Source organism: Rhinolophus ferrumequinum, chromosome 21, assembly GCF_004115265.2.
Source record: "Rhinolophus ferrumequinum isolate MPI-CBG mRhiFer1 chromosome 21, mRhiFer1_v1.p, whole genome shotgun sequence".
In the NCBI taxonomy this organism is placed as follows: domain Eukaryota; kingdom Metazoa; phylum Chordata; class Mammalia; order Chiroptera; family Rhinolophidae; genus Rhinolophus; species Rhinolophus ferrumequinum.
Window position 1 is genome coordinate 48,186,742 of NC_046304.1, and position 25,719 is coordinate 48,212,460.

General features: G+C 49.6%; 1 protein-coding gene across 1 annotated transcript in view; it reads right to left on the bottom strand.

The window, feature by feature from the left end:
* Positions 1–6,083: 6,083 nt before the first annotated feature.
* LOC117013225 (uncharacterized) overlaps positions 6,084–25,719 on the bottom strand; it is a 145,405-nt gene continuing 125,769 nt past the window's right edge. Inside the window, exon 4 of the mRNA XM_033090161.1 lies at positions 6,084–8,147. Coding sequence (XP_032946052.1) covers positions 8,142–8,147 — 6 coding nt within the window. The 3' untranslated portion in view covers positions 6,084–8,141. The remainder of the gene's footprint in view (positions 8,148–25,719) is intronic.

A 25,719-nucleotide genomic window follows, 5' to 3' on the forward strand; every position in this document is an offset into this window, starting at 1 on the left:
GGGGAGGTTAAGTTTCTCCCTCCAGGTCCCACAACTAGAGGTCAGCGGTGTGGTTCAGGCCTAGGCAGTCGGTGCCCAAGTCCCTCTCCTTCCCAGCTGCTCCATCCTGTCCCTCTGAAGATGGTGGCCACCTAAGACAGGATCCGAGTCCTTACATTTCATGAAAAAGAGCCTTCTGCCCCTACCCCAGCCAACTCACATTGTACCGAAGTGTAAGTGAAGAAAACTCATTAGTGAAGCAGGGAGATGTGGGGTGTTTGTTACAGCAGCCTGCTGTGACGAATACCGTTTGCATTTACCAGCCTCTCCTGAAACGGCCATGGGGAAACGGGAACACTGCACTTAGGGCAGGGGACTCGCAGGTGACGCCCAAGGGCAAGTCATGGAACCTCATTCAGCTTAGTTTCCTCCTCTATGAAAATGAGGCCTCAATCCCTTCTCACTCAGTTGCCCTGAGATTCAAATGAGCTTTAAAATTATAAAGGACAGTAAAACACCACACTGTGTTAGTTCCTGAACTGCCTAATTTTTCTTGGCTGAATGTCGAATTCTCTCTCACGTGTGAAACTGGTCTTAGTGGCCATCACCCACAGATGACATCCATTGTGTCCAAACTCTAATTTTACTTCTTGGTATGAGGTGAGAAGAAGAGGTGGCCTTTTAGTTCTTCTCTTTCTCAAACAGTGAAGCTTCCGCCTACATTTCTGCTCTCCTTTCTCTTCTTCTATGTGTTTCTCCCCTTGGGAGAGGTAATTAATCAGAAGCAAATGGGAGCAGACTCTTCTCTCCCTGGATCTGCTTGCTCTTGAGTGGGGCCTCTTCCACCTTTGCCTTCTGTCCCCAGGTGGTAAGCCTAGAACCCAGGCCCATCCCCTGGAGCAGGGGATCTGCCCATCATTGTCTACTAAGTCCTCTGCCTGTGACTTTCCAGGAAGGTTTGTGTTAGGGGCAAGAGCAGGTGGCATTATCCACCCTCATTCACCAGTACTCCTAACCATGAATTCACGTGGCAAATGTGACTCATGGCTTTCCATGTGCTGTTCTTGTCTCACCAGACTGTAAGTAAGATCCTGAAGGCAGGGAACATCTCAGGTGTGTTGTTGTGTTTTCCCTTCTGTATTTCTCCCTATTAGACACTGTGAAATTCTTTAGAAATTTTTACCTAAATTTTTTGAGTTAAAGGTCCTCTTTCCCACCTTAAAAATGAACCTAGCTCTCAAACAACTAGCGGAAAAAGCAGGCAGATGTTATTTCAATAACAGGTACTGCTGGGGCACCAACCAATCAAGCAACAAGCACATTTTCTCTGCACTGTTCAGAAACACTTTATTGATTAGAGTGGACAAACTGGCAGATTTGGTGGTGCACACAGAAAAGGATCCTCCATAGAAGAAGTCAACTCAATATCTTTCTTGTCTATCTTCGCTGTAAAAGCCACCATTCTGCAACCTGAGAGCTCTGAACGTCAGGCTGTCAATGACTTTGATTTTGAATCTCAACTTTCACCTATAAGACTTGGTCAAAAGTGATTGAACCCTATAAATCTCCATTTTCTGGGGATGAAATGTCAATCACAGTGCCTTCCATGTGACCTGGAACGTTATTGGGAATTTCAGGGGTACATTTCAACGTGTAAGGAGTGACCCATTTCCTTTTCTTATGAAGGGGGGAGTTAGAGAGATGGAAGGGGAGAAGGGGGTGACAGACAGAGGGAGGGAGAGAGAGGCGGGCCGTTGGGGAGAGGGGGATATAAAAACCGGTTCAGTATAAGCACAGTAAATGACATGAAAAGTGCTATGTTCAAGGAAGGAGGGAGAAGCATTTTCTGAGGACCTATGCAAGGCCAGCTGCTTTAAAAGAATATGTGAAGGAGGAGTCGCAACTGGATGAGAGGAGAGGAGAAATCCAGGAAGGTTTTCTAGGGAAGAGAGCATTTGCGACGAGCCTGGAAGGATTCGTGACTTCAGTGGCCTGGGTGTCCAACATGGAGCTTTTCAAACATAGGCTCAGACCGACAGAATTATCAGAGGGCTGAAAATCATGCTGAGTTCAACCAAAAATCACCACTGGAGTGTGAAAGGAACTTTCTTAAGTAAGCAATTCCAGAACATTCCCAACTTTTGGCTCCATGAGTTGTGGCAGGGAACCATTGTATCCCGGGCAGGCTGGTAAGAGGCACCCTCCACGGACAGTTAGCAGCATGGCGCGGAAAAGGGCACATAGGGTCTGCCGTGCAGGAGTGTGCCTGGTGTACGTACCCCACAGTGGGTGGATTAGCAAACACTGCCTAGGACACCTGAGTACCCACGAACTACAGTGCTTTGGAACAGGCTGGCTTGCACTCAGGATGTTTAAGGCAAAGGATAAAGATGATTCCATCTGGTTCAGTTTCCCTGCAGCTCACACTTAGAAACTGAATACACGGGTGGCTGTCCAGCCTCTGGGGTCTGAGTGTTGCACTCCAGGGAGGGCGACAAGCCCAGAGCAGAGCCCAGCTAGCGTTCACAGCTCTACCTCTAGCAGTTCACCTTTCAACGCATCAGGCTGCAGTCATCTGTCACTATTAGGTAGGAACGGTCACATATGAAGTAAAGGTTACAGCTCAGAAAAAGGAGACTTACATCTTTTCATGCCTGCAATTATACTCATTTTAAGCTTAAGGAGAGGCAAGACCTTTGCCCAATATCCTTAGACCTAATTAAGAGTTCAGGGCCGAGACCGATAGACGAATGGATAAAGAAGAGGTGGTATGTACATACAGTGGAATATTACTCAGCCAAAAAAAAAAAAAAAAGAAAATTGAATGAAATCTTGCCATCTGCAACAACATGGATGGACCTAGGGGCTATTAGGCCAAGTGAGATAAGTCAGAGAAAGATAAACACCATATGATTTCACTTATATGTGGAATCTAAAAAAGTAAAAAAAATAAAAAGTAAATGAACAAATCAAACAAACAAATCCACAGATAGAGAACAAACTGATGGTTGCCAGATGGGAAGCGAGATGGAAGGATGGGTGAAAAAGGTGAAAGGGATTAGGAAGTATAAATTGGCAGTTACAAAATAATAATAGGGATATAAACCACAGCACAGGGAATATAGTTAATAATATTGAAATAACTATATGTGGTGTCAGGTGGGTACTAGACTGATGGGGGTGATCACTTCACAAGGTATATAAATGTCTAATCACTATGCTGTACACCTGAAACTAATAGAATATTGCATGTCAACTGTAATTGGAAAATTAATTAATTAATTAATTAATTAATTAAAAAAGAGTTCAGGGCAGAGGATGGAGAGGGGACCCACAACAACCACCAAACCACTGGCATGACCAATCCCCAGGCCAGCCAGAGCCCAGAATGTAGGCATTTTAGGAACAGAACAATATGTCTTCCACACTCTGCTCTCCCCGTCTCCAAAATTCAGATCTGAATTATCGTAAGGGGTGGGGGGGAAGCAAGAAAAGGAGGATACGGGAAACAACTGAAAAAAACAAACAAACAAAAAGGCCCTTCGACAGAACTTGATAACCTGGAGCACGCGGTGATTGGCGCCTGACGGCATACAAAAGCCAAAAGGCAGGTCCCAGGACGGGTCAACTTAAGACTTAATATTTGCCTGTCACTAAGCAAACTAATAAATCCTCTATAGTCTTAGCCACGTAGAGCTCCAAGTTTTTATTTACTGGTCAAAACTGCAGGCAAGCTTCGCCACCCCCCCCAGTCACCCTCTGCAAATAGCAGTTCCCCTCTCCCGCCTGTCATCAGTCTATGTGTCTATTTGCATTCTCCTTCAACAAACTCATGTTCAGTGCAACTGATGAGTGCAAACAGCTTTGAAGTATTCTTTGGTAATGTACTTCCTGGGACAGCCCTGTCTGGGGCTTGCACAGCCAAAGGCAAAGGGAGAAAGTACTACATGTCGGAGAACAGCAGACATCCACTGGGTCAGGCAAAGCTCAGAACTTGACACCTGGGAACTCAAGACCAACCATTTATAGATGAGACTTTCCCATTTTATAGATGAGAAAACTGAGACCCCGAGAAAAGGATTGAGTGACTTACAAATGACCTTAGAACAAGCTGAAGCTGAGGCAGGACTAGCATGCAGGTTTCCAGGTCCCCTCAGTTCAGTATTTTTTGAAAAGAGTCCTGAAGATTTGGGCAGAGATGGGCTCCCTCTGCCTGCTTTCTCTCCAAAGTAGAGGTAGGGGGATCCAGCCCTGCTTTGCAACAGCCTGGCATGAGTCTTATCCAAGGTCAGTGGCCATTCCCAAGGTCACCTTTATGCCCTTTAAATCATACCCTCTTGAGCAGAGGGACTTACTTCACCATTAGAACCTCCTATCTTTCCATCAACACACAGGTTTCCAAGATGATTGGAAGAGGATAAAAATGTCTGCGTTTCAATGCCATGGAAACATCTCAGAGGGAAACTTGAACAAAACCTTGGGGGAAGGCAGGACTACTTTGAGGTTAAGTTATGCTCGTAATGAATTAAAGCACAATCAGTATGTCCAGCACGTGGATAAAATACTGTTCCACTGTACCTTGGTCAATGTCTGATATACTGTTCTCATCAGGAACAAAAAATAGCAAATCTTTAAGTCGTGAACTCTATCCAACATGACAGCACTGTGGCTGTCAGAGCTAGAAGAGCTTCAGGGATTATGTGTCCCGAATCCTTCATTTTACATGGAAGGAACCAAGATGAGGGACTTTCTGAGACAAAAACTCAGGCCTCCTTGCCTCTTCACTCTGTGCGTTTTATCAGCATAAGATATACTCGTACTATCCAGAAATAAGAGACTGGTACAGGTTGGGGAGAGGGCAAAATGCATTTGGCTGAAAATCTCATTAAGGAACTGACTTTCATGGCCACTTGACAGCCTAATGAATTACGCTGTAAAATTCCACAGCTTCCCCACCAGGTTGAGTATCATTCGCCGTCTCACAGCCCTCTCCCACTCTGCCAAAAAGGCTGCCTCGCCCAAGGCTGGACAATCCCTCCTGCGATGTGGGAAAGGGGATTCCTGCATCATTCAGAGGTAGTACTAGATAAGAGGGAGGCTTTCGACCACTGCAACCTCTGGGATTCTGGGATTCGCATTGGATGAGAAAATAAAAAAGAGAGAGAAAAAGGTTACTTGTGGCACAACAGCGGGACTTCCTCTGGAACCAATGATTACCTGTGGGACATACATGAAGGAAATACCTAAAATGAATTCAGCTTTTTAAAAAGAAAAATGGCACCCCAGGAGCTGGGCTAGCATTCCTTCAACGGCAGTGAGCGTTGGAACAGAGGCGAAGACCCAGGTACAACCAGCAGGCCGGTGGGTGTCTCAACCTTAACACAGGGATAATGTAAGAGGACACTTTCTAGATGTGTGTATGCTCATCTCCACCCTAGCACGCAATGACCTCCCTGTGGCCACACCACACAAGATGAGCGGGATTCACCCAAGGCTGGTGTTCTAGACACATGGTCGATCTTTCAGCAGAAAAGATGGAGGCCTGGTCCCATGGCAAGCAGCAACAACTTCAGGATGGCATGAATCCCGAAAGCCTGGCTTTGGCCAACCTGACAAGAATCTGTAATTTGCCTTCAGATTGTTCTTACTTGTCAAAAATTCTGCTGGCACAGCCTTCCTCTCCTCTACCCTCCCCCGCTACCACCTTCACCACCGGCTCCTTTCTCCCAATCGAGTCAGTGTCTGCAAAGGTAAGAGGGAGCTGGGAGGTCCCCTTCAACACTATCTGAGTTGAACTTACAGGTTATCTCCGAGACAGTACACACTTAGGCCCAATTTACATGCCCTTGATATTTTAAAGGAGCCTAGGGTTCAAAGGAATTTCAGGAAGTCCTCTAGACAATTCCTTAGCTCTCCAGACAACACCATCCCAAAGATTTTAGCTCTTAGTCTCTGACTAGCTGAGATGCAGAATTTTCTTCTTGGTTCATTCTTCTACATAGAATGTGCATGTATCACACACACACACACACACACACACACACACCCATTGTATTTTCTACTGTTCCCAGTGGCCGTGTTAGTTTTTGTTTCTTAATGAACTATTGTTTTTAATAAGGAACGTTAGCTTCACCTTCTTACGTAGGACTGTGTTGGAGAGAAGCCCCTGACACCTTGAATGCCTGCCACGTGCACTGTCCATAATAGCACAAATCTGAAAGAAGTGGTCTCGGCTGGTTCTTTACACCTAGGTTTTTATTCAACATTGTGCAACCCTGTCACCCTGGAAACAGTTGATTTGGCCAAGATTGGGGGCTGATCCAATGGCATCTATCTATAGGCTGCCCAGTAGCCAGACACAAGCGTTCTGAATGGCAAATGGCCAAACCAATCAAGAGCACCAGAGGGTCATCAAATCACCCAGCAGGGTGACCAACTGTTCTAGTTTGCCCAGGACCGTCCCAGGGTTAGCACTGGAAGTCCTGCATCCTGGGAAACCCCTCAGTCCTAGGCAAACTGGGACGGTCGGTCGCCCGCAGCTCATCATGACAGCAGAATTCTAGAATCAGTGGATCCTGCTGCTAACAGATCAAGATGACCAGGATGTGACAGTTCTGCTATCCTGGGGAACCACTGACTGCCACTGGGTATCTTGAATGACTTGGGGCTTCTTGGAAAGGCTTAGTTGGGCAGCTGCTAGGTAGACTGTTTCTGGTCTATGTTCCTTCCACAGCAACTTGGGATGAGCCAGCCTTTTATGGAGGCAATACAAGTGGGTCTCTGCTCTTTGACACCCAAAGGACTCGACCACAACAAGTCTGTCTGCATGTCAAGGAAGGAAGGTAAACAACCACAAAGAAGCCTTACATTTCAAGAGCGTGAACCCTCTGCCACAGGTTCTCCTCACTCATTTTGTGGTGAGTCGGAGATGCCAAGATGACCCCATTGCTCCACTGAGATGCCATCGAGGTCATCAAATGGTCACACAAACACATCGCCTACAACACAGGGAATGTATAGGTGGGTATATATATATTTAATTCTTTTTACAAAGACAAGTCATCCATTCGCTTTGGAAACTGAACCTGCAAACCTCTTTGGCTCTGCATTTTGGCTGACCCATCACGGATAGGGAGGACATGTTTCCAGCCATGCGTATGGTAGCTACGGAGTGAATGGAATGAACAGGACTCGGGTTTCACGGGGCCCAATCTGTTGTCAGGCGTGTGTGTCATCAGCACACACTGGAGGGAGAAGAGCCTCCATAAATTCCACCATCGATGGTAGTTGGACAGTCTGTAAGGAAGTCCCCTGTTCTGGTGTGGACCCCACCTGCCACCTGAGAGAAGAGGCTCTTCACAGCTGAGTGAAGTCACACTCAGCTCATCCGTAGAAGTCACACTCGGAATGAACAACCGTGTTCATTCTCTGCTCCTCCAGATGCGCACCTGTGTGGGATCCCAACCGAGACTGCTGAACACGGACCACACCAGCCTTCACAATCCAGCTCCCCTACCAACGTCCCCACCAATGTCCCTGAGAGCCTGAGGAACTTCTGTACTGATCTGCATCACTGGAACCTGTGCGGCCAGATCCCAAATCAATGAGAAGACTGCTCGCACAGCAATGCACACACACTTCCCTAGAAGGAGCAGGAGCAAAACTTAAGATTCCATTTGACCGAAGTGTGGTTAACTATTCACTCTGTATCGGCTGGAAGATAATGGAGCAAACAAGAAGTGTTGAGTCCAAAGGCGCAGCAGACGTGGAGGTGGGGGGCATGAAGAGGGTGTGGCAGAAAGGCCTTTGTTCCGGAGGAGGAGCGGGAGGGGAGTCTTAAGAGGAGGCAGCAGCCGAGGAAACGTTCTCCACAGAAATAAAAGGCCTGGGATCACAGTGTCTTCTCCAACTGTAGGTCACGTCCCACGATGCGTGCGTCTCTGGGCTCAGGCAAGTGAACACACAGCCCATTTCTCAGTGCGAGGGTCTTTGCACTGAGGAATTCTTCATCATATCCAGAGCTCTTGTCTCTTAAGAGATGGTCCCATCTTAGCCAGGTCCTTCAGGGGGGCCCTGGTGGCATCCGCTGGCTCCGTGAAGCTTCCTGGTGGGAAGTGTGGGTGAGGGAGAGCAGCCCTTTGCCAGTCCTCTGCCAGTCCTTCCTAAGCCTGCAGATCAAGAGACAGCATCAGAGTGAGACTCTGGCTTCTGCTCTTCCAACAGATGTCTTTCAACAATAAGCATCACTTTACTGTCTTTAGTCCATAATAGTCTAGCTACTGAAAAGAACACAGACTGCTTCCAAAAGCAGGATTTTAGTTAAGGAGGGGAAATAGGCCTATTTGTATAACTCAAGGAACTCCCTGTACACTGAATCATGACCAGGAGCCCTTCACACAAATGTCACCACTACACCCATAGCTGATGTTTTTTTTTTGTTTGTTTTTTTTTAAAGTACCACTGAGTATATACAGCCAGCCAAGAGGAAGTGGAAAATTCCATTTTTCCACATGTCACTGTTATGTCCGTGAGATGTGGGGCAGGGAGCATGGAGGTGTCAAATCACCCATTTTACAGATGGGAAAATTGAGGCACAGAGGGTGCCAATGTTCTCCATATGGGATGACAAGAGTCTGGTCCTTAATCCTAATGTTCACTTCAGCTGGCACTTCTCTCTGCTTTGGAAAGTCCCTTAACAACTAACTAGGTTGTTAAGGGGTCCCCCAGAGGAAATGGTTTCACACAGTTCTCTTTCCCTAATTCTGATGGCAAATAAATGAAGATGGACTTGGTCTTATCACACTTTCCTCATTTCCACCCATGTCTGCACAATCCCCCCATTTCTGAGTGACGAATATTTAGTACCACCAAATGCCTTCAGGGGATGTCCCCATTTTAAAATTGACGAGGTCCATCGATTCAGGCAAGGGACCTATTCACAGATAATCCGGGCTTCATGACGGGTCGCTCGAGTCCGCAATGGCCATCCACCCACAAGGAATCACTTGGATAATTGTAAATCCGTGCATTGGCCAGTACCACACTGGATTGGATGCTATGGATACAGACAAAAACCAGACGGGCAAACCCCGCCCCTAGGCCATAGGAGAGAGGTAACACTGATCAAGCCGGAAGCCAGAAGGACAGCAGTATCTGCAGAAACTACACTAAGGATTCTGGAGGCAGTCTGGGCCATCAGGTCCCCTTCTGTCCCGCTAGACAGGTGAGGGCCACAGCTCAACCTGGTGCAAGGTCACTCACCTTCCTGTGGGCTTTGGCTAACCCCTGGCAGGGATGTGTGCAGGTGCCGTGCAGCCCAGAGAAAGGATGGTAACTGTCAGAGATGGGAAGATGTCACAGTGAGGGCCCGGGGGAGACTAAGTTGGGAGAAGATGGTTTAAAGACAGTCCTCTGAAGAAGAGCTTCAAAAGGAGAGAGTCTGCGTGTTCGAGTCACCCACCCCAAAAGCCAGCCAATGTGCCTACACAGAGGCACTCTGCTACTCCAGGTGGCTCTGTGACAGGTGGCCAAGAGGGAAATCCTCAGTCTTCGTCCAGGTGTTTCCCGGGCCCTCTGGATACTTTCTTTCATTTGGACCCCAAACACCCCAAACACCCCCCAAAGTTCTGCTAACCTTTCTCTGGTTTCCTTTCCCTTCCTGGGCAGCAGCCCTCTGAGCTGGCTCAGACAGGGCCAGGAGAAGCCTTTCCCCGGGAGAGGCATGCAGTTAGCAAATGAACTGGCAGCAGCCCGGTGAATCACACAAGTACTTCCTTCTTGTTGCCAGGCAACCTCATGCACTTGGCAGTGGGACATTAAACACACAAGAGAATGTTGGGAGGCACTTGCAAAATAAAATAAAAAGCAAAACATACAACACCCCAGACTCATCCCAGCATGGCTGACCCAGCCAAGGGTGGGGGCAGGAGGGGGGTGTCAGGATAGAGACAAGAGAATGAGCCCAGTGAAGGAAACTGAGGTTAGGACATCATCAGCCTAAGCAGAGCCTAACACTTCTTCCCTCCTCCCAGCCCCCATCAAGTTATTCTAGGTGTAGCATTTGTATTTGGCCAAAGACACACCTCTATGAACCTAGGGAAAGGCAATGGGGGGCACGTGGATTAGCAGGCACCGAGAAATTTGAAGGATCATCTAGAAACACACAGCCCTAAGGGATTATGACGCTTGCTGCGGGTCTAACATAGCTGCTGTTTACGCTTCTCTGTTGTGCACTCTTGCCCAGGTAAGTCACTCTGCCACCTCTAGGGCAGGACCCCCTCCCCCCAGTCCTTTTCCACTTGAATGTTTTTGTGTCCGTTGCTATGACCACTGGGAGCTGATTAGACACGTCTCCCAACACACTGCCTTGCCCTTCAGACCCTGTCTCTGGCCTCTCTGAAAACTCCCAGGACAGAAGTGAAATGTTACGTATGTTTGGAACAGCTCATGGCAGAAGCGCTGGGGACAAAGAATGGAAGAACAGTAACAAGAAGCGCCCAATGGCAGGCTAAATATGAGACCCCCAAGAGAGCCACATCCGAATCCCTGCAATCTTGAACGGCACCTTCTATAGCAAAAGGGACTATGCTGATGTGAATAAATTAAGGCTCTTGAGATGCAGAGTTTATCCTGGATTAATCACAAGAGTGCTTATAAGAGCAGGCAGAGGGAGGTCTGACACAGGACAGGGAGCAAGCTATGTGACAATGGAAGCAGGAGGCTGGAGTGGTTCAAGGAAGGAATCCTGAGGCCAGGAAAGCAGGTGGCTTCCAGAAGCTATTAGGTTGGTGCAAAAGTATTTGTGGTTTAAAAGGTTAAAAACAAATGCAAAAACCGCAATTACTTTTGCACCAACCTAATAGAAAAGGTAAGACAATGGATTCTTTCCCAGAGCTTCCACAAGGAACCAGCCTTGGGGATACCTTGATTTTAGCCCAGTAATACTGGCCTCCAGAACTAAAAGAGAATAAATTGGTGTTGCTTTAAGCCACGAAGTTTGTGGTAATTTTACAGCAGCACTAGGAAACTAATCTTGTCAATCAGGGCACACCCTGTGTATTTCCCCATAGATCTGTAGAAGAGGGTATCCGCAAGAATACAGATAGCCATGGAATGGAGCTAATCAGAAGGGGCAGGGCCCAGAATTTGACTTAGAAAGGTCTCACAGATAACCGGACAGGCTCGAAGGAAAAGGTCAGGTCTCTGAGAGCAACTGAGGCAAGAAGCAGCCCAGGCTTTGCAGCGGCTCTCAAATTACTTCCTCTATGACTGTAACTTGGGCTGATGGCTTAATCTTTGAAAACCTTAGTTTCGTCAGTATCTGCAAAACAGAGATTAATATTATTACCGGCCTTGCAAAGCTCTTAGGATTAAATGAGATACTGAATTTAAAAAAGCACACGGCACATGCCAAGTAAATGATAAGTATTAGGAGGATCAGGAGTGCTCATATGGGCAGAAGCTGTTAGTTACCTACGCCAATATTTGTTCTCTCCTTTCTACTTAGAAACATAAACAAGTCTGAGTTTTGGCTGGCACATTGTGGCCCAGAGTAAAATGTTTCTCCGCCTCCCTTGCAGCTAGCTATGGCATGTGACTAAGATTTGGCCACGTGACTAAGATTTGGCCATGTGACTAAGATTTGGCCATGTGACTAAGATTTTGTGAGCAAAAGTGTGGTGGGATTTCTGGGGAAGCTGTTCAGAAGGTGTTGGAAGGAGCCCGATTGTCACCTGTCTGTCTTTACTACCTTCTGTTTTCAACGAGGACACGATGGCTGGTGCTCCAGCAGCTGTCTTGGACTCTAAGGGGCATTGAAAATGCCCTTAAAGCCATGCATTAAGATCTAACAAGAAGATGGAAGCCTGCCTGGGTCCCTAATAACTCTAGAACTGCCTCACAAGCTGTGGATGGCCTTTCTCTGGATTTCTGTTACATGAGAGAGAATGGTCTTGTGTTTGAGTTACTAACTCACTGTTATTTCAGAGCTTTCTAATAACCATAATGGAGACGACATATCTCAGATCTAGAAAAACAGGATTCTGAATCCATCTAGAGTAGTGGTTTTCAAAGTGTAGACCTGGACCGACCGCTTCAGTAACGAGCACCTGGGAACCTGTTAAAAAGGCAAGTTCTCAGGCCCCACCCCAGACTTACAGAATCAAAAACTCTGGGAGTGGAGCCTAGCAACCTGTGTTTTCACAATTCCTCCAGGTGATTCTGGTGCACACTCCAGTGTGAGAACCAGCATTCTAGAGCAAGGCTTTTCAACTCTGGCACCAGTGCCATTTGGGGCTGGATCATTCTTTGGGGGGGAGTGGTGATGTCCTGCGCATTGTGAGATGTTTAGCAGCATCCCTTAACTCTACCCTCTGGATGCCAGTAGCACCCCCGTCTCAGTGGGACCATCAACAAGGTCTTGGCATATGTCTGAGGGCAGGATAATGAGGGTGGGCAGCACAATCACTCCCAGTTAAGAAACACTGATTCTGAACAGTGGTTCGTTCTTCACCTTGGTTGCGTATAACAATCACTTGGGAAGCTTTTCAAAAGTCCAAAGCTGAGGCCTTGCCCTAACCTGGTTAAATCAGAATCTACTAGGGCAGGACGAGGCAGTAGGTAGAGCCTTCCAGGTGATTTCAACGTGCAGCCGATGCTGAGAACCACTGCACATTGCAGAGGGGCCAGCAGGCCCGGAAGACAGATGGTTTTGAGCTGGGGAAGGTGGTAACACCCCTGAATCCTGATTTGGGGAAAGACGTGAGATACTCCCAAGCAGAAACTGTAATAAGCATGACTGTGGCACACTTGGGAATGAGCTTCTAGAATTCCTGGTGGCTGTGTCACCTCATTTCCCATCAGAACAGGGTGGACACCTTTCAATGTCTCCCATGAAAAACCACACAAAGCCTCAGTTTCCTCCCCTAATAAACAGAGCACACAAGGAGCCAGCTCCCACGAGGTGCTGTAAACATTAGCTCATGCAACATAAAGAACTATCTTAATAAAGTCAGTGATACAGCAGCGGGGCCTAGGTAGAAAAGGGAGCATACATTCTCCTTCCAACTGGTAAACTCCCCAGGCACCGAAACCAGATTCCTCCCACAAGGATGCACTCTCAGCAAGGAGAGATTTCCCATATATTTAATGTAGCCTGAAAGTAAGCTTGGCGAGGAGTCAGAGCAGAAAGGAAAGCAGGAATTAAATGAGAAACCAGCAACGAAGGAAAAGGGAAAGCTGAACAGGTTGATGCTCTGGCTCCTGGAAAAGAAAGATGAGGTCATGTGTCCATCCTCTCTCCTGTTGGGGCCGTCTCTTCCCTTCGTTGTTTCCTTCCCAGCCTGCCCTGCTGAAATGCTGAGCCCAGCTTTTCCTTGTTTCCCTTGGCCCAAACCATTCAGTCCAGGATGTTACTGGGGGAAGCAGAGGGGTGGTAGAGAAAAGGAGGAGAGGAGGAAAAGGAAGAAAAAGAAGAGGAGGTAGAGAAGGAAGTGAAGAAGAGAAGAGAGAGAGAGGAGGTGGCAGGAAGTAGAGGAAGATAGAGGGGCTGGTAGAGGGCTCTGGCGGTCTTTGCAGCCCCAGGATGACTGGCCTCTCTGTCCCTACCTCTTTCAGCCCCACCTGGCTCGCCCAGATGGGAAGATGAAGAACAGGTATGAGTCCTTAACCCATACAGAAAAAGCCAGCTCCCAGCGGGTCTCTAAGAGGCTGAGGCTCAGTGGGATGGAGCCGACCAGCATGTTCCCGTCCTTTTCCGGGTCCTTTCTTCTGTTCTTTCATTCCATTGAAGGCAGCCAATCAGAACAAAGCAGAAAAAATCCTGTTGTTCTGTACCAGTGGTACCCAAGAGGCAAGGAACCCAGGTACCTTTTCTGTCCTTGGGGACTTCTGTTCCTGTGCAAGTCAGTCCAAAGAATGGAGGACTTTGCTGCGCATTGGCCGTTTTCCGTGTGCCCACCTCCCTGTTCGTACACGACTGCCCTTCTCCACAGAGTCGAGGTACACTTCCCACTTGACTGAAACTCCTGGGTTCCCTCCGGCGTGTAAACCTGGTGCGCAAATGTCCCGACTCTTGCAAATGTGTTAAAAAATAAACCTCAAAAAGCTTCCAGATGTTCTGTTTGCATGGTGGTGCTTCTCTGCTCCTATGTCCAGAGGCCAATGTATGATGCTCAGGTCCAGATGACATAGGAGGTAGCCAAGAGGTACCACCGGGGTAGAGGGGAGGGCACCCCTTCCCCCAGGACTGCACTCACCCCTTCGTTCACCAACTCGCCCCCTGCAAAGATGCGACCTTATACTTCCCCTATATTCTTCCACCATCCCCGCGCCCTGTTTCTTCCACTCTTATAGGTGAGACACATGTGGCGTCCCTGGAGTTTGTTCCATGTAAAGCAAAAACCTCCAAAAGACTACCAAGGAGCAAGTCTGAGATTCCCAAATGATAAGCTTTCAGGCTTTGTCTTCTCTGAGCACCCGTCTCATCTCTCCCTTAAATGTCTTATACCAACTGCCTTTGTGACATAGAATCAAGGACACAATGACACGGAGTACCCCTTACACGTAAGATGTGAAATCACCACCTGCAGGGACATCTTAGGCACTAGACGAGCCAGAACAAGGGAATGGAGCTCATAACTCGGCAAGGCCCCCCGGAGCTGGTGGCCTCTGATCCACATAGAAAGGTAATTGCCAACGGGCAGCCTTGTGCACACACAGCCACACACGCACCCTTCCCAACACGCACACACCTGAGGGTCCAGGATTCTTTGCACAAGGTGACGCCTGCTCCCTTTGATGCCTGCCGGATGTGTTCCCATTGGGCAAAAACCAGACCTCAATAAAACCCGGCATTATCAAGAAGCCGGTGGTTTGTGATTGCACCAGCCTGTTATCTCCATAGCCTTGGGTGGGGCTGCTTTGTGGTTCTCCATTGAAAAGCATTAACTTCTAGGTGGATCAAAGACCCTTCCGAATATCAGCCGACCTGGATCCCTTGTTTATCCACAGGGGATTGTTCCTAAAGATGGACTTTAAAGATTATAGGGACCCCAGTTCCAGACTCCCCCTGTCCTCTCCTTATCATGCAGTGCGTCTCTCAGGGGCCACCTAACGGCCAGTCACGAGGCCCTTTTCTTTCTTTAGATAGGCCATTTAAAAATGGAAATCGGGGACTAGTCAGAGAGGGTCCCAGCTCTGCTACAACGATGGGGACCAAGGAGAAAGAGAGACATTTACTTGGCGATGAGGCAGGAGCTCCTCTTTCATCTGTGAATCAGGCCAGGGAGGGGATTCCAGAGAGGAGGGCACTTACTTCCCTCTTTCCTCGGGAGGGATACTCTGACGGGCGCCCGTCTCACCTGATCCCTGAAGTGCTTGGTCTACTGTCTACTCCGCTGTTTGGGGGCCAGCCGTCAGCCTGCAGTGAGGACACAGCCGAACTTCTGAGTTGTCTCAACCCAGAGTGCCAGGAAAGACTGGCCATTGACGTGGGAGAGAAAAAGCACGAGCACTCAAGGGCTGTGGGTGCTAGCAGGCTTCAAGGTCTCCTGAAGTTTCCTCAGCCCCATGGAGGTCTGTCCGCGGTCAGCCGGAGGCATGCTGCAGCAGCCATGTTTCTCTTCTTTGCGTTCAGAGGACCTCGCTTAGTGTCTGGCCTGAAGAGGCATGGGAATGAATGAGTGAGTGAATGAATGAATGAATGAGGGAGTGAGTGAATGAGTGAATGAATGAATGAGTGAGTGAATGAGTGAGTGAGTGAATGAATGAGTGAGTGAGTGAATGAATGAGTGAGTGAGTGAGTGAATGAGTGAGTGAATGAGTGAATGAATGAATGAGTGAGTGAATGAGTGAGTGAGTGAATGAATGAGTGAGTGAATGAGTGAATGAATGAATGAGTGAGTGAATGAGTGAGTGAATGAATGAATGAGTGAGTGAATGAATGAATGAGTGAGTGAATGAGTGAGTGAATGAATGAATGAGTGAGTGAATGAATGAATGAGTGAATGAATGAATGAACGAACGAATGAACAAGTGAACCACCAGCGACATGCTAGTTATCTGACAAGTGTGGGAGGGAGGTGGGGCACGGACACTCATTCCTACCAACATGAGACACTTCAGGTTACACATGTCACTGGAGACACCTTAGCTTCATGATAAGGAAGGCAGAGCGAGGTTCAAGTCCCGGATCCTGGGCAAATTATCTCAATCCTCTTCAAGCCCTCTGGGAAACAGGCATCACAGTAGGACCTACTCCATCGCCGGGCTGTTGTGAGGACGGAGTTAAACACTAAAGGCTCAGTGAGGAGTATTGTTTGTCATTAGTCCTGTTTCCCCTACAGCGTCATCTCTATTTAAAAAATACAGGCAGCACTTCCTTTCCAAGGAAAGAAGAATAACACGTCACTGCTTCACTTATTGTCCTCCTATAGACCATACATACCTAAGACGTATTAAAAAAAAACCCCTCCCGATCCATATTCTATGACTCCTTTTTGCCCGTTTTTAACCCATAAAGTTGTTTCTAGCATTGAGATCAACCCTCCTCTGGATGCCTTCCTCAACGGGCCCTGAACCCTTTGAGAACGCCAGGGGCAGGGTAGGGGCGATGAAGCCAGGAGTGGCGAGCGGATGGTGACGCCCACTCCTGACGGAGCCCTGCCACGAACAAGGCGCTACCCCTCTAGAGCTCCAGAGGACCGAGGAGCGTCGGAACTCTAGCTTCGTCCTCCTTTGGTGTTGAAACGCAACGCTTCCGTCTTTCCCTTGCTTCTCTCGTCCTTCTGTGTTCCCTTCTCTTTTAAGCCCCTAGTTTGCCTGTCTCTGTCTCACTACAGACCCCACAGCCTGAAGAGCCAGGTGAGGTGAACCCAATGGGAAAATGGATACTTATCGGTCTCGGCTGCCCAGCCCTGGCACCTGCACAGCCTGGAGAGCATGCGGCACGGGTGCCACGGTGACGAGGGAAGCTGGGCCTCAGCAGCCTCTGGTCACGATGAGGCCAGACTGTTCCTCAAGGCTGCAGCTGGGCTCTCAGAGGCCCCGGGAGGTCAGGCAGCGATTTCACAGGACAGGCCACCCACACGGCACATCAGGACCACGGGACTGTCCCCAGGGCCAGCACAGCTCTGGGCCTTGGCCCTAACTCAGAACACTCCACCATATGGCTTCCCTTGGGGAAGATGAGAGGAGGAAAAGAAGTCACCCGGGACAAGATAGAGTCCCTCCTCCCTCTGGGTGCCAGGGACCCTTCCTGGGTGTGGGGGAGGGGTGGCTAGAACTGTCCCCGGCAGGTGTCCAATACATGAAATGGGTCACTGATAGCAACATACCCCAGGATGCATTGGGTCTCCCTCCCTGCAGCCCCCAGATGTTTCCAAGGTTTGATGTGCACTTCAAAAACCCTGAACGCTGGGTTACTTCACACTTTTCTAATTAAAGACCCAAACTGGATTTTCATGTTTGCAGAGACAGCTTTGACCAAAAGTGTAGGCAGCGGAGCAAAACAGGAAGAGAAAGATCTCTGTTGTTCTGTTTCTCCCTTTTTTCCCCCCTGGTCTCCTTCCCTCTAGAAGTACGGAGTGGGGGGCGGGGGTGTTGCAAACAAAATCTTGGCAGGGGTGGCCTCTAGGTCCCCTGGAGCCTGCCTGTGTTCTGTTGAAAGCTTTTCTCTTTTCTTTGGTCCCATAGACACCAGTCTCAGGCCTGGTCGGTCCGGGCAAGGGTGGGGGTGGAGGGCAGCTGGGTGAGGCTCTGGGAAAAGAGAAGAAAGAGGCGAGGAGCAGATTCTCTGGCACAGCTGCCAAGGAAAGAGTCCGAATGCCTCCTCTGGGCGGAAGGCAACCTTCCCAGGTTCCTGGGCGTGCTGGAACTTGCTGGAAACCAGAGCCCTGGCTGGCAGAACTAGGGTGGACAGTGGAACCAGAATTCAAAGGGGCAGCAGAAGGAGGGGCCCCAGGGGAGCAGAGGGGGAGGTTTCAGTGAATCATATAAATTAAAGACAGAAAGGATGTCAGGCCACCTTCACTTCCTTCCTCTCCTAATGGGAATTATCTCATTAGCCCCGAGCTTCCTAGAGGCTGACTTTAAATGATTCCTATAATGGGGATTTCAATCCATTACCCGCCCCCCCAATCTGATCTGACTCCTAGGAGAGCTAAGAAGGGCTCTTAAAGGGACAGCGGCAAAAAGAGGCCGGTTCAATCTAACACTGAAAACTTTGCCCAAATGTTTCATACAAAAGCAGTATCACTCTTTCACCCTTTATATCCACTTACAGGAATTTATTGGGAGAAAACAGTCATGGAAATGGTGATAGGCTCAATAATGACACCCCCATTCATAGTATAAATGTCACCTTATATGTCAAATGGGATTCAGCAGATTGGATTAAGGATCTTAAAATGGGGAGATTATCCTGGATTATCCAGATGGGCCCCAAATGCCATCACAAGTGTCCTTGTAAGCGGGAGATTTGATGACAGAGAGAAGAACATGACGTGACCACAAAGGTAGATGTTGCTACAGGAGTGATTGCTCCCTGGAGCCCCCAGAAGGAGGCTAAAAACCATTTGGGGGGCTAAAAATCAAGTTTCATTTCAGATTTCTGTCCTCCAAAACTGTATGCGAATAAACTTAGGTTGTTTTACATCAAGTTGGTGGTCATTTGTTACAGCAACCCCATAAACTAGTACAGATATGAAAAAAGTTTTTGTTTATAAGGATTGTCATCGAAACCTTATTTCACAACGAAAGAAAAACAATGGGGAAAAAAAATTAAAGACCTGCTTAAAAAACCCACAACTACACCATAGTCCTACAATGAAACACTAAACAACCATAACAATCCTGCAATACTATTTAAGAATAAAGGATTAATATATAACTAAGTAGAGATCGTAAATATTTTCCTTGCCTTTTCATAAATTTTTCTAATGGTGAGCATCTTGTCATTACTTCTGGCATCGTATAAGTCACATACTTATTTGCAGGGTGGTGTCAGGGTTGAGGATTGTTTGATCCCTTTCTAGGAATACAGAAGCAGGAAGTAGGGGCAGTGCAGTGGAGACAGATCAGAGAATCCAGGGTTGGTACCTTCCTGGGCTCTGAAGATGTCAAAATCTCTGGCAGAAGCGTTGCCCTCTACACACACTCTGTCTGGCAGCACTCCAATATCTGCCTCCATCTTCATGTTGCCTTTTTCTCTGTTTCTGTTTCCCCTTCTCTTCTCCTCTAAAGACTTGTCATTGGATCCTAATTATATCTGCAAAGCGCCGTTTTCTTACTAAGGCCACATCCTGAGGTTCTAGGTAGAAATGAATTCCGGGGGGACAATAGAATTGAATCCAGTAAAGATGGCTCCATGCCCCACCCCCACCCCCACCCCCGCCCCAAGTCTCAGCAACTTCACAAGGTCTTCTTTGATTTTTCCAGGTCCCAGGGGTCAACCTCTTTTGGAAGCATCCAGGGACAGATGGAGTCTCCCTAACTGAATGGACTTCCCAACAATTAGAGTTGCCAATGTTAGAGTGGGTGGTCTTAGGACAGATCAAATTCTCCGCTGCTGAAGCGTTCACACAGAAAACACCTATCTGGAAAGGCTTAGAGGAGCTCCTGGATCTGCATGGGATGTGGAATTTGGTGGTCAAAAAGAGTTTGGCTTGACGAGAGCAAGGATTGTACGCAATCCACTTAGCACAGTGCTGGGCATAGAAAAGGCACTAAATAGATGCTTGCTGCCCCATCAGGGATGCTCCTGTCAGTCTCCTTTCTATGAATGCATGGAACACTACACAGCAAAATAAACTAGAAATCAGACAATTTGTATGCTCAACGACAGCTTGTTGAAAACCTCCTTGGCATACTGCACGACGAGACACAATCTGACACTCCACTGTGCCTCTCTCTTCCTTGATGGCAAGAAGGTGACAAACCAGGACAAATTACATGGCAGGCAACACCTAAAACGGCACCCGGTAATTCTGAGAAAGGGACGTGGCACCACCAGGGTGTCTATATGGGCAGTTGGAGGGCCCCTCGGGAAAACCTAAGAGATAAGGACCTGGGATCTGTTTTTGCTCCTGCCCAGCCCACAAGGGAAGGGCGAGCAGGCAGAGGAGCCACTGTGTGCAGCAGCCACAGGCAGGCTGTCGGTTCACGCTGGAGCCCAGACACAGCACACCCACAGGCAGTGATTTATTGGCTGTGGGAGGCCCCAGAAGCTCTTAAGCCACAGGTGGGTGCCCGTAAAGCCCCCCTCCTGGACGAGCACAGATCTCAGGCCCTGCTCTGCTGCTAAGCACCGTCAGCACCCCGGTGCCTCAGTCCCGAGCTGGGTGGCCTTTCCCACTCCCCAAGCCTTGTCATGTGCTCGGTGATCTCAGCTGGCCTCACACAAACTCTGTCAAGTAAGCAGGACAGGTGTTGTTATTCCCACTTTACAGATGGGGAAACTCTGCCGGGGCGGTTCGATGACTTGCTCAGGGCCACCCAGGGAGGACATGTCCCAATTGCTAGTCCAGTGCTCCTTCCACAGACCAGGCAGGCAAATGGTGTCCCACCCTCTCTGTATTGCCTGAGTACTTCAGGGCTTTACACGGGTGGCAGCAAGTACCAGGGGATGACTCTCCCCTCTGGGCGCTGGGCTTCCTTTTGGACACTGGGGAGCCTGACTCACTAAAACTCCCACGTCTTCTTCCTCCCACTCGAAGGTTGGAAGTGAAAGGGCATGGGCCAGGCGGGGGCAGGCATAGCTTGTGCCTGGGCTGGGCTTTCCCGCAAAAGCATGGAAGCATGCTTTCTGGGACCCAGGACGAGAAGCTGCCCGTTGTGTATTTTTCCAGGCATGGAGAAAGAAAAAGGAGAAGGCGGATTTCTCCTGATTTGCATGCCTCGCTCCACTCAGCAAGCCCCAGCCTTCCCCACCTGCCCTGTAGAGGTCCTCAGAGCTGGGCCCTCTGTTTCACGAAGCTGCCCAAGCAGCCTCAGAAAGTGGTTCGGTGACTGCTAGCGCAAAATGGAGCAACACTACCCTCTTCGGGGCCACAGGTCAGTGGGGCAGGAGTTAGTGATCCTGAGTTAAGGGGCCTCCGTGGGAGGTGGCAGAGCTCCTTGCTGGTGGGGCCCGCGGACCTACATAGCCGCTCTGCCCGAAGGCATTCACTGCAGATCTGACTGAGCCCCAGGGACCAGGTCTCTAGAGGTGGCCCCTGCAGGGCGGGGCGTGTAAGGCAGGGCAGGCAGGGCCAGCCCCAACCACAGCCTGCTCCTGGAATGCCCAGATTCAGGCTGATCTTTCAGCTCAGGTTTCCCCTCCCCAAGCCATTTCTTTGTCCCCTTCGTCTCCCCTTGTGGCATCCGCAACCCCAAGGGGCACCATGGGAGATGCTGTACAACTAAGAGCTCCGGGGGCTCTGCTGCATTTGGGGTCAGGCTGGAGAGGAGCCATAGGAAGGTGAGTGGATGGTGTACGAGCCGTGGAAAGTCAAGCTGCCTCCAGCGATCTAGGCCAGCGTCCGGTTCCCATGACACTCTTCCTGGCAGCGTTAATAACTAACCGCGTCCCAGACAGGTGCTGGCGGCCGGGCCTTAGGAGTTCTCGTTCAGGGTTGAAAGTGAGTCACTTCCCTTTCACAGTTTGCTAGCAGGCTGAGTCACCTGGAGGCCGACCCTTTCACACGAGCGCTCACACTTTGGCTAAGGAACGTTGCATGTCCATACCTTCAACCACCTAGTTCCCAGGCCAGGTGGGCCCTGTGGAGCTGACCCTCCTGGTCTAGACCTCACAGCATCCCTGTGACCGGCCTCTGCCCCTCCCCACTTCTCATCCCACTCCCTCAACTGGGACAGTGACTCACTGAGAGAGAGGGAGGGAGAGACAGAGAGAGAGAGAGAGAATGTGTTAGGTCCATGTCACCTTTCACCTTTGCCCTAAACACTGTTCTCATACCTTCCCAACCCCATTTGAACACAAGGGAGACGAGAAGTGGAAAGTTGCAGAACTGATGAGCCAAAGGACAAAACTATGAAGTCACCTTCATCACGCTTGGAAAGGACAGAGGCTGAACGGAGGTAAAGCAGGCCCACGACTTAGCATGCTTCCCTACTTTCTGTGTGAGGTGGGAGACAGGACTGGCCACCAAGGCCACGACTCTGACACCAGGCTCCTATGTTGGCTCTCACGATGAATCACACAGAGACATCACGTAAACGGCAAAGAAACTCAGCTTCTTCTTTGGGGACTCCTTCCTTCTTCACTCTTACCGTCTTGCTTATGTTTGTTTGTTTTTTTACTTTTAATGGAAGAGAGAGATTAAGAAAGAGGAAAAGGAAACCTGGAAATAAAAAAACAGGAGAAAAACTCACTGAAATAGTCTGGGGATTTACTTTTTTGTCAATCCTCAGAAAGTCCCTCTTGCTACCTGGTTTCTAAAACAGACGATAAACACAGATGACGTCAGGCTGGACTGCACTGGATGTCTCACCGCCAGCTCCCGGCAGGTATGAGACTGACAGGTTGAGAAAAGATGACACTATTTCTATCCTTAGAAGATGAAAACCGAGGAGGAGAAATGACAGCAGAGGCTGAGCACTGGGTGTGGTGGGAAATCTGACTCCCTGCCAGCCGCTGGCCTCTTGGGTGAACTCCGTTTGTCTAGATGGGACGACATGGAGCCCCCGACCCCCACCTTGTCTAGCTCTGTTTATTCCCCCTTCTCTCAGGCATCACAGCACGTATCACCCCTGGCACGTGGAAAGCTGGGGTTTCGGCTCTATTAGCTCCATGGAGCCCCCGGACTTTCCAAACTGAATTTTGAAATCCGCTTGTTGTGGCAGTGGCTTTGGCTGGACCCTTGCAGGGTGTGAAGGCCTTTCCCTGCCACACATACACGTCTCGCACATCGCATTGGAGACCTTGGCCAGCCAAGCTGCATCGATAGCACCGAGGGTACAGATGCCAGAAGAGAAAGACTCCACCCCCAGTGGCTGGCTCAAGAGACCCAGTGAGTCATGATGCCTGACAAGGGACCAAGATGTCCCAGGGTGAAGTGAAAGGCCTGGGGACGGAGCCTGCTGCAGAGACACAAGCCACGGTGACTCACATTTGGACCCGAGGGGAAGTGCTGTATGCGAGTCTTCCCCTCCCCCATGTGAGGTCATCCCCACTGCTGCTCAGAACTGGGACCTGCTTCTTTCTCCCACAGCCCCGGCTGGCTGTTCACTCTCAATTATGGTCATGGCAGAAATCATCATTTTAGCCACAGCACCTCTCCCCTACCCACCACACACAGGATGGATGGATCTGAGGAAAGAGTGTGTCCCGCCTGGGCATCAGATTTTTCATCGGTACAAATAGTTCTTCCTTTTGATGATCTCACACAGGAGCCTTTGGGGCCCAAAGGCAGTGATGGTGACTTTGAAAGGAAGTAAGTGAAATCACTGCAAGTCAGGAATATAGTACCATTACTGAAACAGCTACTGCGAGGTAGACCCAGCCATCGGGCCACCATCTTGCTCCATACATATCCCTGGACCATTGGTCTGGAAGTAAAAGAGTGCAAGACGCTGGGTAGGAAAGTGTCCCAAGCAGAGTCAGTGCTCGGCGGGGTGGTGGAGACATTCAGAAATACACTCAAGCTTGGGAGAAATACACAGGTAAAACTCCCACTCTGCCCACTGCCTTTTCCTTTCTCTAAGCATTTCCAACAGAGCATGTTTCTAAGGCGTCCTCAGGTAGAAGGGGGTCCTGGCCACAGTCTTCAGCTAGCTCTTCCACCATATGTATGAGGACAGAGAAGTCCCCCAAAGGTGGGCACTAGGCTCTCCCTTACACGCTTGCGTTGCAGTGCACCTGCAGTCATAGGACATCCGCTAACAATCGCCAAGACCATCCCGCCAAGGTCATGACAGAAGGAGTCTAAGAAAAGACGCCCTCTCAGATATGAGCTCTGGCACACCCTGACTTGCCTCACCTGGGTGGTCACCACGACCTCAGGATGGGACAGACAAAATAGGAATGATGACATTCCTGCAATTGTCCCATGTAGTCCTGCAATTGTCCCATGCATTCCTGTAATTGCCAAGTCCCACATTCTTGGAGGGACGAGGAAGGCACGGAGACTGCAAGGAAACAAGGAGAACCCCCGAAGGGCTTTGGGGAGACCGTACACTTGAGCAGCATTAGCCACTCCGTGGTGTGATACTGTCATCGTCAGGGGTCGTTTAAGGGCAGCCTGCACCCCTCCCTGTCGGAACACAATTAGAACAGAAAACTGGGGGTGTCTGGTCTCTCTCCTCCTATAATTCTTCCCGCCTCCCTTATTCTTCCTCTTTCACTTGTATTCTTTGCTGCTGACCCTGCAGCCTGCCCAGGTGACCCCTCGTGGCTCTGCAGGCAGGAAGGAGAGAAGACTGACTCTCACGTTAAGCCATGATCCCAATGCAAGAGGCTGCCTGAATGAGGCAGTCACAGCGGAGGCAGAGAATCAGCCTCCGAGAAGCTTCATCATGGTTGTCCGCTCATCACCACCCCAGAGGTCCTTTTATGGTCCTCTGTATGTGAGTGGAACAGGCACCTTCCATGCGCCCTCCCACCTCAGCTGCCCTTTTCCTCTCGGCTTCCATACCAGCCCCTGGTAAGTCAGATCACAGTACATTTTGCTCAAAACCCTGCTGTCCCGTGGCTCTCAGTTCCCATGGCGGGAAAGCCTGACACCCAGCCCCCTGGCTTTCCCTGGTCCCGGCCTCATCCCCAGGTGCTCAGCTCCCCTAATTAGCTCCCCCCGCCCCAGCACTCTTGTCCGCAGACACACCAGGTAAGCCCCTGCCTTGGCCCTGATGTAGCTGCTCCCTCTGGAGAAAGCTCTTCCCCTAAACATTCACGGGCCTCACTCACGTCCTTCAAGCCTGAGGTCAGAGGTCACCTTCTCAATACAGTGTCCGCCCTATTCAGCGCTGCCATCTGCCCTCCACTCCCTGCCCAGCACACCTGAGCTGTCTTTCCTGCCTGTTTCTATTTTATTCCCACAACGCTCTCCCCTTCTTACATACTAAATACTTTACCTAGTCACCATTTTGCTATCTTCTACCTCCCCACCGACCATACACTGAAACACAAGCTCCACGAGAACAGGACTGTGTTCTCTGCCTAGAACCATCCTGACCACAGCAGGCACCCAATGACTACCTGTTAGATGAATGAATGAATGAATGAATGAATGAATGAATGAACAAATGAACGAATGAACGAATGAACGAATGAGGGAATCCCAGCCAACCAGACGGACTGGCATTCAGGTTGGGGTTGCCTGGGGAGGGAAGGAAGAGGGCTGGCTCAGGCAGAGGGTGTTGTTTTCAGAAAGGCAGTGCCCACAGTTGGTCTGGAAATCCCCTTGGAGTCACTCATTAACTCCCGCCTCCCCCGCCCTACAATCTGCCTGTCACCCAAACCCAGGCAGCAGCGTAACAACAAAATTTGAGCAACTAACTCTCCTTTCCAGGCCCATCCTCCCACCAGGTAATCCACAGCATTGTCTGACCACAGAGTCTGTACAGAATCCTAAAATGAGCAGCGCAAAGGGATGGAGGGAAAGAAATACCCAAGTAACAGATAACAAGCGCCATTCCCAGCCCCACCCACTCTCAAGGCACTGGCTGGGGAGCAGAGCCTCCGCTGCAGGTGAAGTCCTGAAGGTGAGGTGACGTGCCAGGTGAAGGAGCGGCCAGTGCCGCGGCGCCCCG